A 22,324-nucleotide genomic window follows, 5' to 3' on the forward strand; every position below is an offset into this window, starting at 1 on the left:
AAAAAAAAAAAAAAAAAAAAACCACCAAAAAACATAATGCTGTGGACAGAATAAAGGCCTGGGATAGGCTATCAAACCCTGAGACTATGAACCTATGAGGGAGGCATTTCACAGCAAAGTGCATTCTCTCATAGTTATGTTCAACCTCTTAAAACATGAAGGGCTGAGAGTGTAGCTCAGCAGTAACGTGCTTACCTAGGGCACTGAGTTCAATCCCCAGCACCAAAAAACAAAACAAAACAGAATCTGTAAAATAAAATCTTATTATAAACCACTAGTAAGCCTCCCTGAGATCCCATTACATGGACCCCCCAGGAACTACTTACTGGGCACTGTAAGTTACTGTCACTGCTGGGAAGCTGGAAACTGCAGTATGACAACTTTAACATGCTCAGAAGTAGGATTATGGGGGCTGGTGAGATGGCTCAGTGGTCTAAAGCACCTACTTAGAACAAGCTTTGCAAAAAAGCACAGGGACCACGGTTCAATCCCCCAGCACCACATGCCAGCCAGCCCCGCCCCCTGGTGGACTGAACAGGCCACACACACACACACATAAATAAATAAAAAATAAAAAAAAATACTAAAAAAAAAAAAAGAAGTAGGATTATGAAGCAGTGCTCAGGAAAATAAAAGGAAAAACAAAACTGCTAAATCCTTCATACTCTCAATATCTCAAAATAACCAATGAAATTATTCTAGACTTTTTTTTTTTTTTTTAAAAAAAGCACCTTCTATCTATCCATCCATCCATCCACCTACCCTCCCATCCATTCATTCCAGGGCCTTTTGTACTCTGCCACTGAGGTACATTCAAATTCCGTTTTAAAAGGCTGGAAGGCTGAGGCAGGAGGATTGTAAGTGTAAGTCCAGCCTAGATAGCTCAGCAAGAACCCTATCACAAAATAAAAATTTAAAAAGGGATGATGGGCATGTACTTCAGTGTGGAGGCCCTGGGTTCAATTCCCAATACCACAAAATTCATATTCAATATCATACAATTCAGATATCTGTTAATATTCAAATACATAACGGTTCATTCCTAATAAATATATAATAAGCACATATTAGAAGCCAAGCACCATGCTTGACATTGTGACACAATGCTGAACAAAAGTATTATTTCTGGGGCCGGGGAGATGGCTCAGTAGAATAAGAGCTTGCCTGGCAAGCTCAAGGGCCTGAGTTCAATCCCCGGTTCCACCAAAAAAAAAAAAAGTATTATTTCCTACAGTCATGGAGGGGACAATCAATCCAGTAGTGGACCAAATATTTTTCTCTTTTCTCTTTTTTTTTTAAAAAAACGTTTGTGGTTGTATGGTGTGTGTGGTTTGGTGTGTGTGTGTGTGTGTGTGTGTGTGTGTGTGTGTGTGGCCAGCTCAGCCCACCAGGTGATGCACACCTGTAATCCCAGTACTCAAGAGGCTTACGCAAGAGGATTGCCATGAATTTCAGGTCAGCCTGGGCTATACAGTGAGTTCAAGGCCAGCCTGAACTACACAGCAAGACCCTGTCTAAAAAACACAAAAACAAAAAAGCAAAACCAAAAGTAAGAAACAAATAAAACAGCCAGTGATCAATAGTAAGAGAGAATTTCATTCCCTGGAGACATCTGGTGCTGTCAAGGCATTTCTAGCTGTCACAACTAGTTAGGCATCTACAGTCCAAAGGTTAGAAATGCTGCTAAACATCTCATCTCAGGAAAACCTCCCACATCAAAGAACTACCTGGTCCCAAATGTCAGCAGTGCTACACCAAGAAACTCATTCAAACAAATGACAAATGGCAACTGTACAACAGTTAAAGAAAGGTAGTAGGCCTGAGAGAGTCCCGAGGGGATTGAAGCAGATCTTGAAAGACTTCCCAGGGAAGGGATCTAAATGCTAAGAGTCCATTGTTGAATTCCTATTACTCTGTTTAGTGAAATCTTGTATCATTTCTAATGTTGTTTCTTTTTTTATCACTGTTTTGCATTCTTTAAAAATAAAAAAAAATAAATGATAAGAATTCACTTCATGAAGGCAGGGATACAGGGTAGACATAGCTTTTCAAAAAGATCTTATCAATTCATCTTCCTCTAGGCTGACTGCCTACACCCCTGAAGACCCTGTACTATCATTCTCTTTTATCATGCGGCTGTGATAAGGGGAAATGATACCTGATACATTTTCTTTGCTATCAGATACTAAACACCCACTTGCCTACGTAGGGGGCTACCTGAGACATCCATGTGGTCCAACACACACAACACTGAAGCACTCACTGGTCACGAAGAATGTCCCCATCCTGGTTAGGGTAGAAAGCAAGCTTGAAAATCCGATTCATCACACTGCGTTCAATGGCCAGCTGAGCATCCTGAAGCTGTTCTTCACTGGCGTTCTGCCATATGACATCCTGGGCCATTGCACCATAAAGAAACTGCAGGAAATCTTCCACCTGAGCAGTTTTATCATCAGCTGCAGTGAGTTTCTGAAAATCTCCAATGCAAAATAATAATCTTTAAAATACACCATATGACTAATTTTAAAAAAATATACTACAGGAATTATTTTAAATCATTTTGTCTATCAATGAGAAGAAAGAGGTGTACTAACAGTGTTTGGACAGAATATACTGTTTGCTTCTTATACTATGTATAACCACTAAGAAGATAACAATGTACAATGTATTGATTATCAAAACTGTCCTATTAATCAGCTGTGAAACTGTCTCATATTTATTTCTCAAAATAAATAAATAATACATCATTTTGTCTAAAATCTTACATAAATGGGCACATATAATCACATACCCACCCTCATAAATCAACAGTTTGTTATTCTTGATCTGAAAGTACTAAATGGAAAACTCCAGAAATGCACGATTCACAAGTTTTAAACTATATGCCATTCTGACTAGCATCAACAAACTCTGCTCCATCCAGCCCAGGATGTGAGCCACCTGCGTTATCAATGTAGTAGAGCACTCAGGACCATCTGGCCTCAGGCAGCCTCTGGAGGTCCTGAAACATGTCCCTCCCAGATATGAGGGACCAATAGAAAAGCGCAACTTTAATCACTAGTGAGGCACAAACTAGGATCTTCACATCAACAGTGTCTGCGTGTGAGTTATTTTAGGAGAGTATGCAGGCAAGTCATTAAAATCTGACAAAGTAAAAAATCTGCAAGGGGCTGGGGGGGATGCTCAGTGGAATAAGCACTTCCAAGGCAAGCGCAAGGGCCAGAGTTCAATTCCTGGTTCTGCAAAAAAATAAAAAATAAAAAAATAAAAAATAAAAAAAATCTGCAAATATTTATGTACAAGGAGTTTGTTATAAAAAAACAGGTGCTGGTGTTAAAAAAAAATGGGAAAAACTGTGAGGAATGAAAAAACTTATCAACTTCCCCTGATTTTAAAATTTGATACTCAGTCTGAGAAGAAAAAAAAAATGCAAGCTGGAGATTTGACCTCAAAATTTAATTATTAAGAACCCATAAAAGAGGAGAATAGGAGTTGGGGAGATAGCTCAGTTGAATAAGCGCTTGCCTGGAAGTGCAAGGGCCTGAGTTCAATCCCTGGTTCAGGGAAAAAAAAGAGAGAGAATAAATATGATAATACACCATACACATTAAAATCCCTCAAAATATAAAAACTAAGAGGAAAGGTGAGGGAAAGGTCACAAGGTGGAAGGACAAGGGCCTGAGTTCAATCCCTAGTTCCGAGAGGAAAAAAAAAAAAAAAAAAAAAATCTTACTTATTTGGTACAGGGTCTCACTACACAGCTCAAACTTGTAGTGATCCTCCTGTCTCTGCCTCGTCAGAGCTGGGATTACAGACGTGCACCACCACACCCCGTTTTGCTGGCCAGCACAGTGCACCCAAGGTTGCCATGGCACGCAGTACACTGGGGATCAGGGATCGAACCCAGTCCTTGCGCTTGCCAGGCAGACACTTAGACCACCGAGCTATCTTCCCAGACCTAAAGATTTTTTAAAATCCTGAAAGTCTTTTGGCCCCTTCTTTTCACAGCAGCAAATTAAAGTCAATTTTATTCCTAAAATAATCCATTAAAGAAGTGTTCAAGTAGCTTTTCTAGGGCATGCAGTTATTTATACAAACTTGCAAAGCTAAACAGAACAAAACATTGCATTCTTCCCAATAATATACTGCTGGAGAGGCTTCATGAAAGGGTATTTAGTTACCTTGAATGAATTCCCTGATTTTCTTCTCTTTGCTCTCAAGCAGTAACCTCACACAGACAGTGGTAAAATATCGATTGGCCACCTCTTTGTCACGCAAAACTCTCTGCAAGAGCCTTTCGAGATGAGCCTGTGTGGTCTGCAGTCCTTGTCGACAGCGAGTGAGATATGCAATATATGGGGCTCGTTTTCTAAAAGGAAACAATGCCTTGTAGGATGAGACATATAAAGTATACTCTTTCTTGATGACTCTGAGTCTTGATTTTTTCTTAAAAAAAAAAAAAAATCTACTTTCACTGAGTTTGGTTTTGCAAATTGGCATGCTAAGCTGCAATTAAGTGGTTTGAGGACTGTTCATGCTCCCAGCTCAAGAAACAGAATCCTTTGAATGTCGGTGATCAAAGTAGTTCCTGGGCCAAACACTTAGCAACCCAACCCACTAAGTGTCACTAAGCCCCTCTGCAAACCTGGCCCACACTGGTAGGATCTCTTACTTAGCAGGAACTGACTGCTACAAAAGACTAAAAAAGACCCAACAAAATAGTGATAAACACAAGACCATTAAACACCCCTCACCGGTTACGTAACAGTGTAAAGGTAGCATTAAATCAATCCCCTCAATGTCAAATAAGCTGGGCTGAGTATCTATCTGTTACTCTTCCCATAATCATAAGCAAGAGTGTGGAAGACAAAAATGATTACAATAAGTCCTAGGGCCACTCCTACTTCTTGGGTCCAGACAATCTGTCTTTCCTAACATGCCTACAAAATCAAAGGTGATAAAATATTTATCACAGCTTCACAGTTGAGATAATCTCGCCTCCTTGTGTATAAAGTTGAAGTAAACTGTATTTATCAGTTGTAAGTGAGAGTGTTTCACTTACAATTGAATTTCTAGAATGTGTTACTTAGAAATCTACATTCAGGAAAACACAGCTACATACTTTGTAGTAAATCTAGATTTCTGAAAAGAGGACCAAAAGGAAAACACTACAGCTGGAAGTCAAGTCCACAAACTGAACAGGCTTGCGCATTACCTGTAGTCCTCAGCGATGGATGCCAGCAGTTTCCTACAAGTCCTATTATCAAATCGGCACACACAGCGCATTGTTTCTTGAAGTTGAGCCATTAAGTTCTTATCTTGTAAATTGATTGCTTCAGCTATTTGAACTTTTAAGAAGCATACAATTTCATTGTCTAAACAAACAAAAATTCTGTTATTGAGAATTTCCATGGCCTTACATAAGCTGGATGCAACCTATGAGCACCGAGAATATTAATTCTATTGAACCATGTATCATCAGACTTAAGTAGTACTGCCATTCCCATTTAGCAAGCACTTTAATAAACCATCAGTACTCAAAATGCTCACTTTCACTCAAACACCTACGCGACAGTAACATAAATATATTAAACTCCAAATCTTTTTTTTTTTTTTTTTTTGGCAGAACCGGGGATTGAACTCAGGCCACTGTGCTTACCAGGCAAGCGCTTATTTCACTGAGCCATCTCCCTGGCCCAAATGTATTAAATTGATTCAGCTGAGCATGGTGCCATATGCCTATAATACTAGCTACTGAGAGAGGACCTCAAATTAGAGCCCAGCCCGGGAACCTAATAGGACCCTGTCTCAAAACAAAACAAAAACCCAGCAAGGTGTTATGGATGCACACCTGTAATCCCAGCACTTGGAAGGCTGAAGCAGGATTAATTACCATGAGATTGAGGCCACAAAAAGTGAGTTCAAGAACTGCTTGAACTACATTGCAAAGACCCTGCCTCAAAAAAACAAATCCTTCCCAAACAAAAAACAAAACGGGTGGGGGTCTAGTTCAGTGGTAAAGTGCTTCCCAAATGTGTAAGGCTCTGGGTTCAAGTCCCAATACCACAAAGAAACTTTTGAGATATAATTTATATTCAGTATCATATAATTCCAGATATTTGATATTCAAATACATAGCTTCATTCCTAATAAATATAAATAAGCACCTATTAGAAACAACAGAGTGGGGTATGGTGGTGCACATCTGTAATCCCTGCACTGGGGAGGCTGAGGCAGGAGGATTGTTGTGAGTTTGAGATCAGCCTAAGCTACAAAGTAAACTCAAGGCCAGCCTCAAAAAAAAAAAAAAAAAAAAGCTCTTTCGGGTCCTCCTTTCCAAGATGATGAAAAAAAGAAGGAACAACAGTTGTGCCAAAAAGGGCCGCGGTCATGTGCTGCCTACTCGCTGCACGAACTGCGCCCGGCGCGTACCCAAGGATAAGGCTATTAAGAAGTTTGTCATCCGGAACATAGTGGAGGCCGCCGCCGTCAGGGACATTTCCGAAGCGAGTGTCATCGACGGTTATGTGCTTCCCAAGCTGTATGTGAAGCTGCATTACTGTGTGAGTTGTGCCATTCACAGCAAAGTGGTCAGAAGTTGATCTTGTGAAGCCCACAAGGACCGAACTCCTCTAACTATCTATAGTAACTTACCTTCTGGGTCTGTATGGTCTGGTAATCCATTCCTTGTTGAATGAGTCAGTACTGGGAAGGCAACAGAATCCGCAGAGCAAAGAGCAAGTCTCAGTTTCTTTTTTGCATCTCTGAAAAGCGAATAAAGGATACATTAATTTTTTAAATCCGGAAATGGTCGTGTTTGTGTGTGTATCCTAGAGAACCCAAGCCTCATTCATGGTAAGCATGTGCTCTACCACTGAGCTACAACAGTCAAAAGTGATCTTATTTTATGAATCTTCATGATATAGATTAATGTGCTACTTCACAACTCAAATGTTTCAGATAGTCATTTAAAAGAAGACAATTTTTAACTCACTGACACCTCACTTAGACAACCTGGAAAGCAAGGTTATAAGAAACTGCTCTGAGGCAAGGAACCATTCTTTTTTTTTTTCTTGGTACTGAGGATCAAACTCAGGACTTTGTGCTTGCCAGGCAGGCATTTATGCTGCTGAACTATCTCCCCAGCCCAAAGGAAACACTCTACAACCACCAGAATCAAGTCCTTTCTGACCTCCCATCACGTGCTGAGATCTCCCACAGGCATGGAAAAGAATGCGGGCAAAATATATATCAGTGTTAGGAGGGACTTAGAGATAACCCGTGGCACCCAGCGCCTAAATTGAGAACACCTTTTACCTTATCTCTTGAGAAATGCTGGTCCCACCATAAGACAAACTTGCCCCTACCGAGAAGCACTTTCTATTGCTCTACCATCTGGAAGTTTTTCATGGTTTTTTTTTTTTTAATATTTATTTATTTTTATTTATTACATTTATTTATTGTGTGTGTGTGTGGCCAGCTCAGCCCACCAGGGGGCGGGGCTGGCTGGCATGTGGTGCTGGGGATCGAACCGCGGTCCCTGTGCTTTGCCAAGCTTGTTTCAAGTAGGTGCTTTAGACCACTGAGCCATCTCTCCAGCCCCTGGAAGTTTTTCATGTTGAACTGAAACTGGATTCCTTTTAACTTCCAACTGCTGAAGCACCTCCTCCCATCTGGTGGCAAAACTCTCTTAAGGTAAATGCCACCCTCCACAGCAGTGTAGCCCGCAGACCTTTCTGCAGGTCCTGTGGGGATGGAGCAAAATGTCCAAATTGGCCACTAAAAGGTAGCTGAGTAAGCAGCTTCGAGCAAGGCCAGAGAGTGTGCTCCTCTAGAGGCTGTATCACCTGTCTCACCATAGCTAGCTCTGAGTTTTGCCCTACTGGATTTCTTCCTATAAAATGAGTAACTTAGAAATCAAGCTGATTAAATATAATATTCACCAAGTATCAAAAACTTATGTACATAATGGTAAAGTCACTTGATTAATTTAGGAAAATAAAATGGGGATGAAAATAAAAATTATGTTGGCTACTCCTAATTTTACTGTAGGAATAAGTTACAAAATATTTATAAATAAAGTGATATACGATGTAGAGGTTGCTTTGAAATAACCAGAGGTCAATATGGATCTGAATAATGGGCATATCATTTATTCTTTAACCAGAGCTTTAGAGTGTGTGCTCCTTGTCTTGGCAAGCAGAGGTTCCCTGTCAACCAAAGGCAACATTTCCTGATCCTAAAATCATTTTCTCAAACCCTGACAAAAACTGAGGCCTATCCATGGTACAGAGAAGATGACAGAAAGAGGGCTCCAGAAGGCAGTGCATAGAATTTAAATCTAAAATTCTTTATGGTTAAATGTAACACCAGAAATAAAGAGGACAAGAACACAACACAAGAACAGCTCGGCCTGAACAATGCAGTGGTCTCAGCTAATATATCAGATATGGTTTCTTTGCTCCCTTATGTCCTTTGGGTCTGGTTAGAGTCTGCAGGCTTGCAGCTGAAGAACTGCAGATAACTGGTGCAGGATGGAAGAGTCTTATTTTTCTCTATGGCATCTTGCTGTTTTTTTAGCATGGTGACTGGGGTGAACAAAGTCAAAGTACAAAAGTAACTGATTTCTTCCTGGAGGAGCGAGCACATGATTAAATACTGATGTCAAGAGCCTGCCAAACAGCTCAGTAGATTAAAGTGCCTATAAGCAGGCACAGGGACCAGGGGTTCAATCCCCAGGCCTGCCAGGCCAGCCCCGTCCCCGGGGTGCACTCAAGACAGCAATTGAGGCTGGGCATGGTGGCACACACCCATAATCCCAGCTTTTGGGAGGCTGTAAACAGGTGGATCACTACGAGTCCAATCTAGTAGTGAGACCCTGACACCCTGTAGACCCTTCCCTACAATACAAAAAACAACAACAACAACAAAAACCTGAGATCAGCATCCTTGGACATACCCAAATGAGTGGTATTTGCCTACTACCTCTCTTTGAGGGCCGGGGAGATAAGTCAGTAGAATAATTGCCTGCCTGACAAGCGCAGGATCCTGAGTTCAATCCCCAGTACTGCAAAAAAACAAAAAAGAAATGATGCAGTGTTTGGGTTGTGGTCTGAAGCTTTGAAGCACTGCTACTTGGCATCTCCTTTCTTCAGTTTCTTCAAACATGACAGATTTGATAAAAGTACTAGTTAGGTTGAGTCTCACTTGCCTTCATTCAATCATCTTTGTATGAAACTTTTTTTTTCTGCCTTTTTTTCAATCAGTTGTTTTAAATGGTTTTTAGCTGATGTCCATGAAGATAGTAATGAAAGAATATTCTATCTAAGAAAGTGCATTTCTTTATAGAGCTGTGTCATATCATCCTTTGGACCCTGTGGTGATTGGACAACTAGTTGTCAACTTGCAACACTCAGCTGAACTGAACCAGTGTGGTACTGGATGTGGAGGGACCACCTGAGGATTACAGCTGGCAGTATAAGAGGTGAAACTGGAAAAAAAGAAGTCAGGAAGCTGTAGGGACCTGCTGGCTTTCCTGGATGAGCTCATCACACTGGTTTTCCTGAGGAACTCGGCTGTTTTCATCATCAGAGGAGCTCAAGACTTTCTTCTTGCTGAGAATGGCTACAGTCCACTTTGAGGGAACTCTGCTTCTAATGGTACATTGGTCAGAAGCTTGTCAAGCTGGCTTTCCTGATACAGACTCAGGTGTTCTCATATCAGAGGAACTTGGGACCTTGTTCTAAGGATGGCTGGGGTACCTTTTGGGGGAGCTTAGGTTCTTACTTTGAGGGTCACTTCCTGGCTCTAGTTCAGACCCCTCGGCCTGCTGGCACAGATCCTTCATCCCCGCTGGCACAGGTTTTCTAGCTTCCACCACTGACCTTTGGGCCTTCCTAGTACAGATCCCAATGCAGATTCCCGTGAAATAGGCCTGCATGAGACACTGTTGTGGGCTCTTGGCCTCTGGTTGGACTTGTGGGGGGCACTGTTATGGGATCTAGACCTTCAGCTGGATTCATGAAGGATATTACTGTGGGATCCAGGCTCTCAGCTCAATTCTTTGGTCTTTAGTGTGTGGACAGATTTCCTGTACTCTTTTTGTATATGATCCTTTGGGTGACTATTATAAAATAATTCTATATATTATGTGTCTTGTATTGTTTCTCTTGTGAACCCTGACTATAACAGACACCCTGCTAGAAAAGTAGAATCAGGTCTGAAATAATGCCTTATTAATTGCATCCTCCAGTATCACAGATGTAAGACAGCACTGTGTCATACTTCTGTGAATGTAAAATATCTTGCATCTGCTCTATGATATGTAATAGTGACTGTGCTTTATCAGAGCTGTTTTCAATGATGATACCCTAGAATGTTTTCTTTCCAGATGATGATTAAGAAGCTAATTTTTTTTAAACTTTTTTTTTAATTTTTATTTATTTATTTATTTTATTTATTTATTGTGTGTGTGTGTGTGTGTGTGTGTGTGTGTGTGTGTGTGGCCAGCTCAGCCCGCCAGGGGGCAGGGCTGGCTGGCATGTGGTGCTGGGGGATTGAACCGTGGTCCCTGTGCTTTGCTAAGCTTGTTCTAAGTAGGTGCTTTAGACCACTGAGCCATCTCACCAGCCCAAGAAGCTAATTTTTAAAATGGTGCCAGGTACCACAATATAACAGAACTTTGCTGATTTCTGGGTATTTTTCTTTTCTTAATGCAATGTGCTAAACATCTATAATTTTGTTCAGATGACTATAGAACCTAGAAAAGCTGTTGCTGCTACTGATGCTTACATACTTACTTTAATACAGTGTGTTATCCCTGCACAAATGGGAAAAAAAAAATTAATGTTTCTAGACCAATATGGATGTTGATTTCTGATGCCAACTCAACACATTAAATTGGGATAACTTTTTCCAAAGTTGACAGCATAGTTAAAGTTTCCAAAAACTCAGATGTTGTATATACATACATATATAACAGCAATGTATGTATGTATGTATGTATGTATGTATGTATGTATGTATCAGGGATCAAATTCAGGATCTTGTGCTTGCCAGGCATGCGCACTTTAGCTGCTGAGCTATCTCCCTGGCTATATATTTATTAAGTGATTTAGTGAACTGTGAACTGCAATGGTGATGAAAAGTCCAAACTCAAAAGTCCTTTACAAGAAATACCTATAAGAGAAAGCTGAATCCTGAGGATGGGCTGCTTGGCTCGCAGAGTCTGGGAGATCATCAGCTGAAATATTCTGAAGCGTCTCATCACGAGGAGAATCGTGCGCACTTTCACCATCACCCAGGACCTCTGAATAAAACCCATCCCCCAAGAAAAGGATCACCAGGTTAATTTGGATTATTCTGGTACTCAAAGCAACTCAACCACAAATTAGCATTGTTTTGCAATAGGAGGTCTTTAGGGGAAAATACAGCGAAAAACACCCTAAACTTCAAACATTTAACCAAGTTATCCACAGCAATGACAATGTATCAAGAGAGCAGATGTAGAGAACAGTCCCTATCCTAACCCCAAACAGTGAAAATGTGAAGATAGTTAATATTCCATCATTTGAATCACGGAACCACAGAACTAAAGAAGACAAAAATTACTTTGCAAAATCTTGTTGTTTTACAGTGTATTGCAGTCACAAAATCCTTATTCTAAGTGCAGCAGCCAGGTCCCACCCCGGGGCGGGCTGAGAGGGCGACTGAGACTGGGTGTGGTGGTGCCCACCTGTAAACAGGAGAATCACTACGAGTTCGATCTACATAGTGAGACCCTGTACACCCTGTCCTAAATTCATAAAAAAAAAGAATAATAATAATAATAATGTAAAGTTAAAAAAATAAAAATTTTAAAAAAGGAAAATCCTTACTTTAAATCTTGCAGTATCTGCAGTCACATCACCCCGAATGCACCCAATCTCATCTAAACCCCATGGATGCCCAATTGCTTAGGTGGACCAATCACTTGGGTCTCAGATTCTCCTTCCCACCCCACTGAAGAATGAACCTCACAAATACGGCAAAAACCAGATGTGTGGTTCTCACAGCTGTTACATCTGTAATTAAGAAAAGTTAACACACACACACAGCATACAACCAAAAGAAATAAAATGTTCCTGAATGTAATAAAGATACTATTTTTATATAGGAAAGTATTTTTATTCCTAGAAGACAATTTCAAGAAAAAATAAAAACTGTGGCAAAACATTAGTAACTGGGTTAAATCTACACTGTATACAAGCTATAATTCTATTGTTTTTTAACTGTGTGGAAGCTCCTCTCCTCTAGCCCCTCTTAGGGCCAACTCATGTTACCCATCTGCTAACGATTCTTCCAAAACATGCTCTGATTATACAGGTACAAGTATATCCAGCACAACACTAATGCTTTTATGTACTTCTATTTCCTGTTAGTTAATCTTGAGGACCATACCATAATTTTCTAGTAGCTACTTGGTATTCCACTATAAGACAAATATAATCCTTTAAAACTAAGTACCACTGAGCCCTGCCCGGCAAGCACAAAGCCCTGAGTTTGATTCCCAGTACCCAAAACCAAAACAAAACACCCTCTAAAAACCAAGCCAGGGTTGATGGCTCATGCCTGTAATCCCAGCACTTGGGATGCTGAGGCAGGATGGGTACCAGCCTGAATTGCATAGCAAGATCCTGTCTCAAAAAAACCAAACCAAACCAATATTAAGTACCAAACAACAATGGATAACCCATCCTAAGTCTCCTGCTTGTGCTATGTCCAGAGTATATAACTAGATAAAATTATAATTCTGAGGACAAAAGAGCACAGTTTCTGCTGGCCCACTCCAGACTTCCAAGATGACAGCCCTATAGCACCAGAACATCTGACGGTGCCTGCACTTTGTGGGAGAAACATTATTTCAACCTAATTTGGTTAGAAAGTCTATAATTTTGAACTAATATACTGATTCTCATAGCCTTTTTTTCCTTTTTAAAGGCACTTAAATTCAGATTACCTTTAGCACTATAATAAAAAAGTTACTATTCAAATCTTTAGCATGATGATCACCTGCACTTTCATAATTTGCCATTGCTCCTTCACTGGGGCTGGTTCTTTTAATGGCATTCCGGTATTTGTCCAGAATATCCTCAGCGACCTGAGCTTGAGCACTGACCCTAGGGCTGGGATCATCTGCAGGGGAAAGAAAAGAGAGAATCAGCTTCCTGGCTAGGTGCCAACCTTGATGTTAGTATGACACCAGTAGCATAATCCCGAAGGCAGATTAGGAGGTGAGATTTACAAAGAGCACATATCTCAATGTTAAGAGGCACCATGCAGCTGCCTATTCATCCCGCATCTAGGTCTACAAGTTTTGCCAAAGCAGGAAGTTAGGAGGAGTTGTTCCACCTTCTCATCATCACCAGAATTTTGCATAACAGTGTCAAAGTTCACTGCAGAATGAATGCATGACAGACTTCTAAAGGCTTACGCTCAAGTCAGTTACTAGCAATTCATGCCAACAGAATTTCCGACAATGCATTTTTATATGCAGACTTCATTTAATCAAACATCTCCATGCTGAAGAGAAAAATAACTATACAAACTTAGATTTAAGCCCTTTTTTCGATGAAAAAAATAAACGCCTTTCTTCATAAATCCTTCTCTATACAACAAACAAAGGTTGCAGATAGATCTCACCATGACAGAGCAACTGCCAGGACAGAGTGCTTTTGTGCATGCAAAGGTCAAAAGGTCAGAAGTATTCCTAGAGAATCTTGGCTTCTAGGGGTGCTGGAATGGGAGCTGCAGCACAAAGAAAAAAGGTACCACAACTACAATGCAGGTGTTTATTGACAGGACTGTTATCCCATCAACAGAATCAGCACAACAAAAATGTTATCCTGGCCAGGAGAGCTTGCCTATAACCCCAGCACTTGGGAGGCTGAGGCAGAAGAACTGTCATGATTTGGAATCCAGCCTGTATTACATAGTTAGTTCAAGGCCAGCCTGGATATATAGCATAAAACTGTCTCAAAAAACAAAAATGGCCAAGGAGATAGCTCAGTAGAATAAGCGCTTGCCTAGCAAGCACAAGATCCTGAGTTCAATCCCTGGTACTGAAAAAAAAAAAAATCATCTTCAAGTCAACATAGTAGTTATTAATTTAACTGGGCTGTCCAAGCAGAGAAACACAACAGGCTTACAGGACAAAACAGTTGACTGGAGAAGCATAAACTGGCATACAGCTAGGCTAGTAGGTTACCAAGAAGTTTACAATCTGGCAGAATCTAATTTTTAAAAACATAATAAAATCACATCAACATTTATCGAGCATCTACCACATGCCAGGAACTGTGCTAAGCACCTTTCATGGACTGTTTCAATCATCAAATAACATTACAGAGATACTACTGACTCATTTTACAGCAGAGCAAATCAAGGTACAGAGAAATGAAGCAGTATGCCCACAGGCTTTTTGTTTTCATGAAACTGGCATTTGGCATTCATGTCTCTGTAAAACTATATTTTCTAAGTAATTTAAGATTTTTGTTAAAACTATTCAAATTAATGATAAGGCATTCCTGCTACAAACTGATCTTTTTCCAAATGTTAATAGACAAAAACCTCTATTATTACAGGATCTTATTTTGGAGGGGAAGTACTTTTTTGATTATCGATTTTAAGTGTTAATGAGGGCTCTAAAAAGGGGACAATATAATTTGGCTAAACATGCTGAACCATAATACTATGTATTAATAATTCCAACTGACATTACTCTTAATTTATCTCAGAAAAATAATTAAAACAAAATGCTATATACATAAAACTGTGAACACTATTTTCTTATGAAAAAATAGAAAACATTTGAATACCCAATAATAAATTTATTCTGTAGTTGAACCAGGTTACAGGCAACAGGAAATGACTTAAAAGCCATCTACATCTAGTAGAAATTTGGAGAGCTTTATAAAAGAACATGGTAACAGAAGAACACAAATGCAAAATGTTAGGTATGGTGGCATACACTTACTTATAATCCCAGCTACTTGGGAGGTTGAGGCAAAAGGATTGCAACTTTGAGGCCAGTTTGGACAACCTAACAAGAACCTGTCTCAAAATAAAAAGCACTTGGGGTGTATATGCACCAGGCCCTTGGTTTAATCCCCAGTACCACTCAGAATCAAAAACAACAACAACAACAAAAAAGAATACAAAGTTATAAACATCATCTAATTTGGTCAGAAAATCGCCACCATATACAAATATGGAAAAAGACTGAGAGAAAACAAGGAAACTGTAATAGTTGGGGTGGTAGGATTACAGCCAGACTGTTAGGAAATGTCCTTTCATAACATTTTAGAATAATTTAAAAACTTTCAGTGGATTACTAATTAGCATTGAGGATGTGTTTCTGCACCTGTAGAGAAGCTTAACTGCTTGAACCATACCCAAAGAAACCCAATTGTTTTATAAAAAAGCTATTCAGGTTCTACTCTCAGCTTCAAAAATCAGGAACATTGTGCCCAAACACTTAATAATCTATAATTTCTCCACAGTTGCTCATTTTACATACAAAGTAATTTCACCCAGAGTAATTCAATTTGTATATGCTGGTGCTCCTCTAACAGAAGGTCTGAAAAGTACAGAAAGGAACACAAATACCTTGCCAAAGACACAAGGCGTTGCCAGCTCTTCCCCAACCAGACTAGAAAGTCCTGACAAACGGAGGTCATGTGTGATTTCAATTAGTGATCTGATTAGTACCAACAATACTTAACACTGTGCCTGGCAGGAGTCAGATGGTCAACAAGTATTTGCTGACTGAATATCAGGGCACGCTATGCTGCTCCTACCAGAAGTGCAGCCTTACACACATCTCTGCTGTTTGAAAGCCTTAATTCCAGGGAAGTCACCATATCAAACAGAGCATGGATATATACGCTGAAACACGGAAATACACCAAAATATAAACAGCTAGATCAGGACATGGAGACCTAAATATATTCAACTAGATGTTGGAAATACGCATTAAAATAGAATGTACCTTCACCATGCTGACTCTTTGAAAATGATTATTTATTCTTTTTTTTTTTTTAATTTTAGGGACGGGTCTGTCTACAGGGTGTTCAGGGTCTCACTACTAGATCCAACTCATAGTGATCTGCCTGTTTACAGTCTGCCAAGAGCCGGGATTACAGGTGCAGGCCACCACGCCCAGCCTCAACTGCATGGCAGGCCTGGGGATCGAACCCCCCGGGCCCTGTACCTGCTTGCAGGCACTTTAATCCGCTGAGCTATTTGGCTGGCCCAGTATTTATTAATTTTTATTAATGTTTTAATTCATTTTTAATTAAAATCCTTATGTAGCCTAGTAGGATACTTTATAGTTAAAATATGAAGAAAGGGAGTGCAAAGCAAACCTCCCTCCAACCGCACTACAGCATGTAAGCACCAATACAAGACATCAAAAGCTGGACCATTGACACCTTTCAAACTCTCTCCTTTGAAGGCACTTGCTCATCATGCAGCAAGGGAAGACTTAACCCCTAAGGGAAGGCCCTAATCCCTGGCTGTATTTTCCTTGGGTCAGCCAGCAATGTTATAACAGTTCAAGCTGTAAGAAATTAGTAAAGTTTATAAAACTTTTATTATAATAATTGGCATGTACAACATTGTTTGAACACTTTATTGTGAAAAAAAGTAAATGATCAGGTAAAATGATTTCATTATGACCCTGAATAAACAAAAACTATAGATGAAAACAAATTTAGAATTCTATGGTAAGTGTTAGAGAAAACTGTTCAACCAATGATTCAAAGATATGGCATGCACAGCACTAAAACCATGACCACACTCTCCCACAGGCACTGTGTCATCATCCCACCAGCTGGAGAGTTGCAAGGTTTGCCTAGAGGCTCCAAGTCAGGGCCTCGTCATAAACGGAAGTTATGACCATGAGGGTGATGATGGTGGTGACAGTCAGCAGGAAGAGCACACTGAGAGTCGCTGCGGCCACCAGCTGGAAGCCACATACTCCCCACTGTACACACACAGACACACTCTTCTAAAAGGCAACGCTTATGGTACCCAAGAAAAAGTGTTATGAAATATGTGCTCTGGGAATGAAGGAGCCAGGAAGTCCATGGGTCTACAAACCTGTGAGTGTTGAGAATCTGTCAGGCCCCAGATCATCTTTGTCTTTTTCTTGTTTTTCTTTCTTTCTAAATGGTATAGGAGCTGGAAATTAAATAAAGTCAGTAGTGTGATATATAACATACTGCACTACTTGGAAGTTAACTGGTGTGCCAACATTTCTAAGTGGAAGGAGGCTGAAAAATTTAAAAGCTAAGAAATCCCAAGTGTTGACTGATAATTGTTCTTAATATAGCACTGAAAGATTCTTAAAGAAACTCTCAATCTGCTTTGCAGTCATCTGCCATAGGAAGAATGACTTAACAGGGATTCACTGGGACCAAATCAAAACTACCACCTCTTCACCTCAAACAGCACATTCAAAACTCCTGCCTCAAAGATCATGATTTAGAGGCCAGTCTGATCTGTGTAGCAAGAGCCCTTTTCAATACAAAAAAAAGAAAGAAAAAAAAGGAAAAGAAAAGAAAGTCCTGCCTCATTCTCTTCTCCCTATCGCACAGCATTGAGTGCAGCAGGAAAGCAGCTCTCCTCAGTACCTGGGTGCTGCAGCACTGTGGGAGACCTGTGGAAGAGGTCCTAGCTTTTGGATGATTTCTCCTCTAGCATGAGAGGCTTTTTCACCAATTCAAATGATACCCGGCTATACCAAAAGAGCAAGTGATTTTATACAACTACCTTCCAAAATAAACACTAATACTTAGGGTGTAAACATGTACAATGAACATAGACATAAAAGCTTAAGCTTATTGCACAAATGATGAATTTTCAATGTTAAATTATCAACAGCATCCTCTTTTCCTATAATAACCAATGCATGTGTCAAAAGTACTGTATGTTTAACTTGAATGGTGTATGATATTTAAACGACAGTGACTAGCACGATGACTTCCGTTTTTGAACTGCTACTAATTCCTGCAAAGAACAAGAACATTTCTAAAGCTCTGCCTTAGCAGTCGTCAGAGTGAACCATTTGCTACACTCTGTGAAAACAGTAGAAACCAAAGCCAGAAGCCTCACAGAGCAGTTGAGATATTGGCTCTTTGAAAGAGATTGTGGGGCTTTGCTGCTTCTTGCTAAGATGGCATTCCAAAATTTTATAAAATTACCTTTAGGCATGGCTGAAACAAAACGTTTTCTCCACCAAGGTCTGTTCCTGTCTGATTTCTCATCATCGCTATCTTTGCGATCTTCAGTCTGTAGAAAAAGTTTGATGCTTTATTTGGAGTTGAGACGCAAGATAAATTATATGAAAAGGATTTCATTAAGTCTGTGAAACAAACACCAGTTTTATTTGCCTTCAGGCAGGCAGCTTGAGAAACAGTGGAGTATTCCTTTCAAGCATCAGACTACATTTCTTACTGTTGGTAAACCAAAAGCTTAAAACAGATCCTGGTATAGAGGAAGCTATCAAAAATATTTATGAAGGGGATAGAGATGTAATTCACTGGTAAAGTTAGGTGTCTAGCATGTGCGAGGCTCTGGGTTCCATGCATAGCACAAACAAAACAAAATATGCATAAACAAAACATGGGATAAATGGAGTGCAAATAAATTCTAGAGATAGTAGTGAATTCATAACAAAACAGAGTGTCTACTGTGTGCCAAGTGTTCAGCATAAAGATATCCATATTTCATATAATTCTTAAAGTAGTAGGAGGTAGATCTTGCTATTAAGCCATTTTCAGAGATAAGAAAAATCAACCAAATTAAAGTTCTCTACCCATCTTCCCCAAACTATGCAGCCTATATGTGGCACAGTTGAGATTCAAACCCAGACCTGGCAGATAGCAAAGGTTTTCAACATGATTGCAGTATCCAGTCATCATCAACTCCATTATGCCACAGAGACTGTAACTTTTAACTTATCAAGTTGTAAAAAAAAAATCTCAGAAATTTAACTTTTTATCTAGAAAACTCAGATTAAAAATATAATCTCTAGGGCTAGGGAGATAGTTTGGTGGTCTAAGCGCCTGCCTGGCAATCCCCAGTACCAAGCCAACCCTGGAATTGAGCACCATGTGCTGGCCACTGAAACCAGGCATGGTGGTGAACACATGTACTCCCAGCACCTATAATGCTGAGACAGGAGGATCACTATGAGTCTGAACTGCATAGTTAGATCCTGCACCAAATAAATAGCTAAGTAAATAAATAATTAAATCTTTAAAAAATATAGGGGTTGGGGAGATAGTTCAGTAGTATAAGCGCTTGCCTGGCAAGTAAGTGCAAGGGCCTGAGTTCAATCCCCAGTTTGGCCAAAAAAATAAATTAAAAAAAAAACAAAAAAAAAACCCACGTAAAGGGACAATTAGACCCTAAGTGGGGGCCTCTGTGCCAGTAATAACAATAGGGCTGCGAAACTGATCATACACAGATCCTTAACTGGGTGAGTACATGCATGAGGAACACTAAAAGCAAGGTTCTCACTATTGGAGGAAGGAATCACAAGTATGGAAAGGGGGAAAGGACAAAACAAACTCTTGGCTTACTAGACTAAACACCTGCTTTGGCAAGTGCAGAGACCAGGGTTTGATCCCTAGTCCTGCATGCTGCACTGGCCCTAGGCCTGGGAGGCGCTCGGGGCTGGCGACAGAGTACGGGCATGGTGGCACATGCCTGTACTCCCAGCACTAGGGAGGCTAAAAACAGGAGGATCACTGCGAGTCCAATCTGTGTAGTCAGAACCTGTGCCAAATACATAAATTAAAAATAACTCTTGTTCCTAGGCTGAAAACATCAGTGTGAGCTCATAGTTCTACCTACAGAAAAAGAAAGACATAGAAATGAACACACAGGTAAATATATACACACCCATATATGCACATACTTCCAAGTTCTGTTCACCAAAAGGTTCCAAGAACAGCAACACAGCTACAGTAATGAGTGCTGATTCATCTCAATTTCTAAAAGGTACTGCTCACTAAAAGGAACTAGGGCTCCTTGGAGAAATGTCTGATTCTAGGACTACAGCAGACAAAGTATGACATAATCTTATAACATCTTATGCCAAGAAGCAGAGAAATGTTCAAAGAAGCATAGCGGCATCTAAAGAATCCAAAAGGCAGTTTGATAGGGCTCCTACTGGCCAGATCAGAGACAATGGAGTTTCACGTCAAACCAGAGTAACTAACCCATTGAGTAAAAGAGAAACCAGGAGACCACAGATAAAATGAGTAAGGAGGTAAAGTTTAAAATTTAGGAAGTGCCTGGCTCCATAGCTCTGGGATCTTGAGCACTGGTCCTGTAAAATTTGAGGAAGAACAGGACAGTTATATATTTTCAAAGTATTTCTATATATTAATAAGTGTTAATAAAAATACTTGCTAACAAAAGGAAAAAGAATAATTTTCCAGTGGTGGAGCCTAGCAGACACTATGTTCATCAAATGAACATCACAGTAATGAGACAAATTAAAGCTGTGGTATTGGTAGGATTTAATGAAAAGAACACAGTGTCATTCAGTAAAATCCCACCAAAGATGGATAACCTAAATCTTATCACAGGAAATCAACAAACCCGAACTGAAGACATATTCTAGAGTGTCAAGGTCATAAAAGTCAAGTAAAAAGTGAAGAATGGTTGTGGACTGAAAGAGACTAAGAAGACATGACAACTGAAAACAACATGGATTCTGTGTGGAGTCCTTTCACCAGAAACTGAACTATTACGGACAACTGTGCACAGATGACTAGGGCGAGAAGTGGAAGGTACTGACGTATCACTCTCCTCTCCTGATGTTGATGGTTTTCTAAAGAAGGCTCAGAGAATACACTGGCTTGTAGAAAACTCACAACAAAGTTGTAAGAGGTGAGGGAGACAGCATCAGGATGGCAATTTACACTCAAATGGGTAAGAAGTGTTTTTCTATTATACTTCCAATTTTCTTGGTAACTTTATAACTTTCAAAATAAAAAAAAATAACACCTCCTCTAACCATCTCAGAGGGCTAGATGTGAATTTTAAATGTAAATAAAGCTATGTATACTAGCTCAAACCTATAAACCCAGTACTTGGGGAGCAGTATGATTGCAAGTTTGAACCAAGCCTGGGCAAGTTAGTAACTTGCCAACAACCATCTCAGTATTAAGAAAAAAAAAAAAAAAATTAAAGGTTGAGAATATAGGTCCAATGCAAAAGCACTAAATTCAATCTCCAGTGCAGGAGTCAGTTAAATAAAAAATTGCTTAGAGGTAAGTTTTTGTTGAGACAGGGTCTCAGTATGTAGTCCAGGCTGCTCTCAAACTCACTATGTAGCCCAGGCTGGTCTCAAACTGGCAGCAATCTTTCTGCCTCAGCCTCTTGATTACTGGGATTACAGGTGTATGCCACCATGCCCAGCTGCCTGGAGGCAAATTTTAAAAGTGTTGGGCTGGGGAGATGGCTCAGTAGAGTAAGTGAAGGGCCTGAGTTCAATCCCTGGTTCTGCCCAAATAAATAAATAAATAAATAAATAAATAAATAAATAAATGTGTCATATAGACAGGCATGAAATCTGAGGCCAGCCTGAGCTACATGGTGATGATGAGTTCAAGATCAGCCTGAACTACAGAGTGAGAGCCTTCCTTTAAAAAAAAAAGTCATACAGATATACAGATACATATAATAAAATTATTACAAAAGTTTCCTAATGATTATGGTGGTGGACACACTAGACTGACAGATCACCTTTAGTCAGGACTATAGTCCATCACTAATCCTGGATTTACATAGCACATGTTTAATTCTGACATCCACCCTAGCAGACAGAACACTAAGCAAATTCTACATGGCCTGGGTCCCCTACCTCTCCTCTTGAGGAGTCTTTACTAGGAGATGAAGATGATGAGTGAGGTGCAGCCACCAAAGAAGTAGCACCAATGGCTGCAGCCGGAGGGAGCTCTCGCTCTTCAGTCCCTGGACGTCGGTTCCAGCTGGGGTCACTCATGGGCCGCCGGACAGAAGATACTATATCTGAGCTCCTACTGCGTACCAGTCTCTCAGGGTAAGAATGCCTCTGCTTGAATGCTTCCATTTCAGCTGGAGTTAAAACATGGGAACCGAAGTTGGGCAACCTAGCCTCATTGCCTCCCACTGCTCCTTCCAGGATTGGAGGGTCTGGAGGTGGATGTGAAGGTCTGGCATAGTGAACCTTTGGCCTTACCACAGCAGAAGCCCCTGCAACACATAGAGAAAGCATTGTAGCTGAAAC

The 22,324-nt window shown here is 40.2% G+C and overlaps 1 protein-coding gene across 5 annotated transcripts in view; it reads right to left on the reverse strand.

The window, feature by feature from the left end:
* The window catches only part of Gapvd1 (GTPase activating protein and VPS9 domains 1), a 126,162-nt gene that overhangs the window by 11,251 nt on the left and 92,587 nt on the right, over positions 1-22,324 (reverse strand). For 2 of the 5 annotated variants that reach the window (XM_012516999.2, XM_012517000.2), the window contains exons 15-23: positions 21,920-22,290; positions 18,243-18,330; positions 17,140-17,220; positions 13,051-13,173; positions 11,179-11,308; positions 6,655-6,764; positions 5,216-5,375; positions 4,182-4,369; positions 2,264-2,477 (exon numbers count right to left, since the gene is read on the reverse strand). In XM_012516999.2, coding sequence (XP_012372453.1) covers positions 2,264-2,477; positions 4,182-4,369; positions 5,216-5,375; positions 6,655-6,764; positions 11,179-11,308; positions 13,051-13,173; positions 17,140-17,220; positions 18,243-18,330; positions 21,920-22,290 — 1,465 coding nt within the window. The remainder of the gene's footprint in view (positions 1-2,263; positions 2,478-4,181; positions 4,370-5,215; positions 5,376-6,654; positions 6,765-11,178; positions 11,309-13,050; positions 13,174-17,139; positions 17,221-18,242; positions 18,331-21,919; positions 22,291-22,324) is intronic. The other 3 variants (XM_023701626.1, XM_023701625.1, XM_023701627.1) reach the window with 2 other exon arrangements.

Source organism: Octodon degus, unplaced genomic scaffold (assembly GCF_000260255.1).
Source record: "Octodon degus isolate 3935 unplaced genomic scaffold, OctDeg1.0 scaffold00138, whole genome shotgun sequence".
NCBI classification, from domain to species: domain Eukaryota; kingdom Metazoa; phylum Chordata; class Mammalia; order Rodentia; family Octodontidae; genus Octodon; species Octodon degus.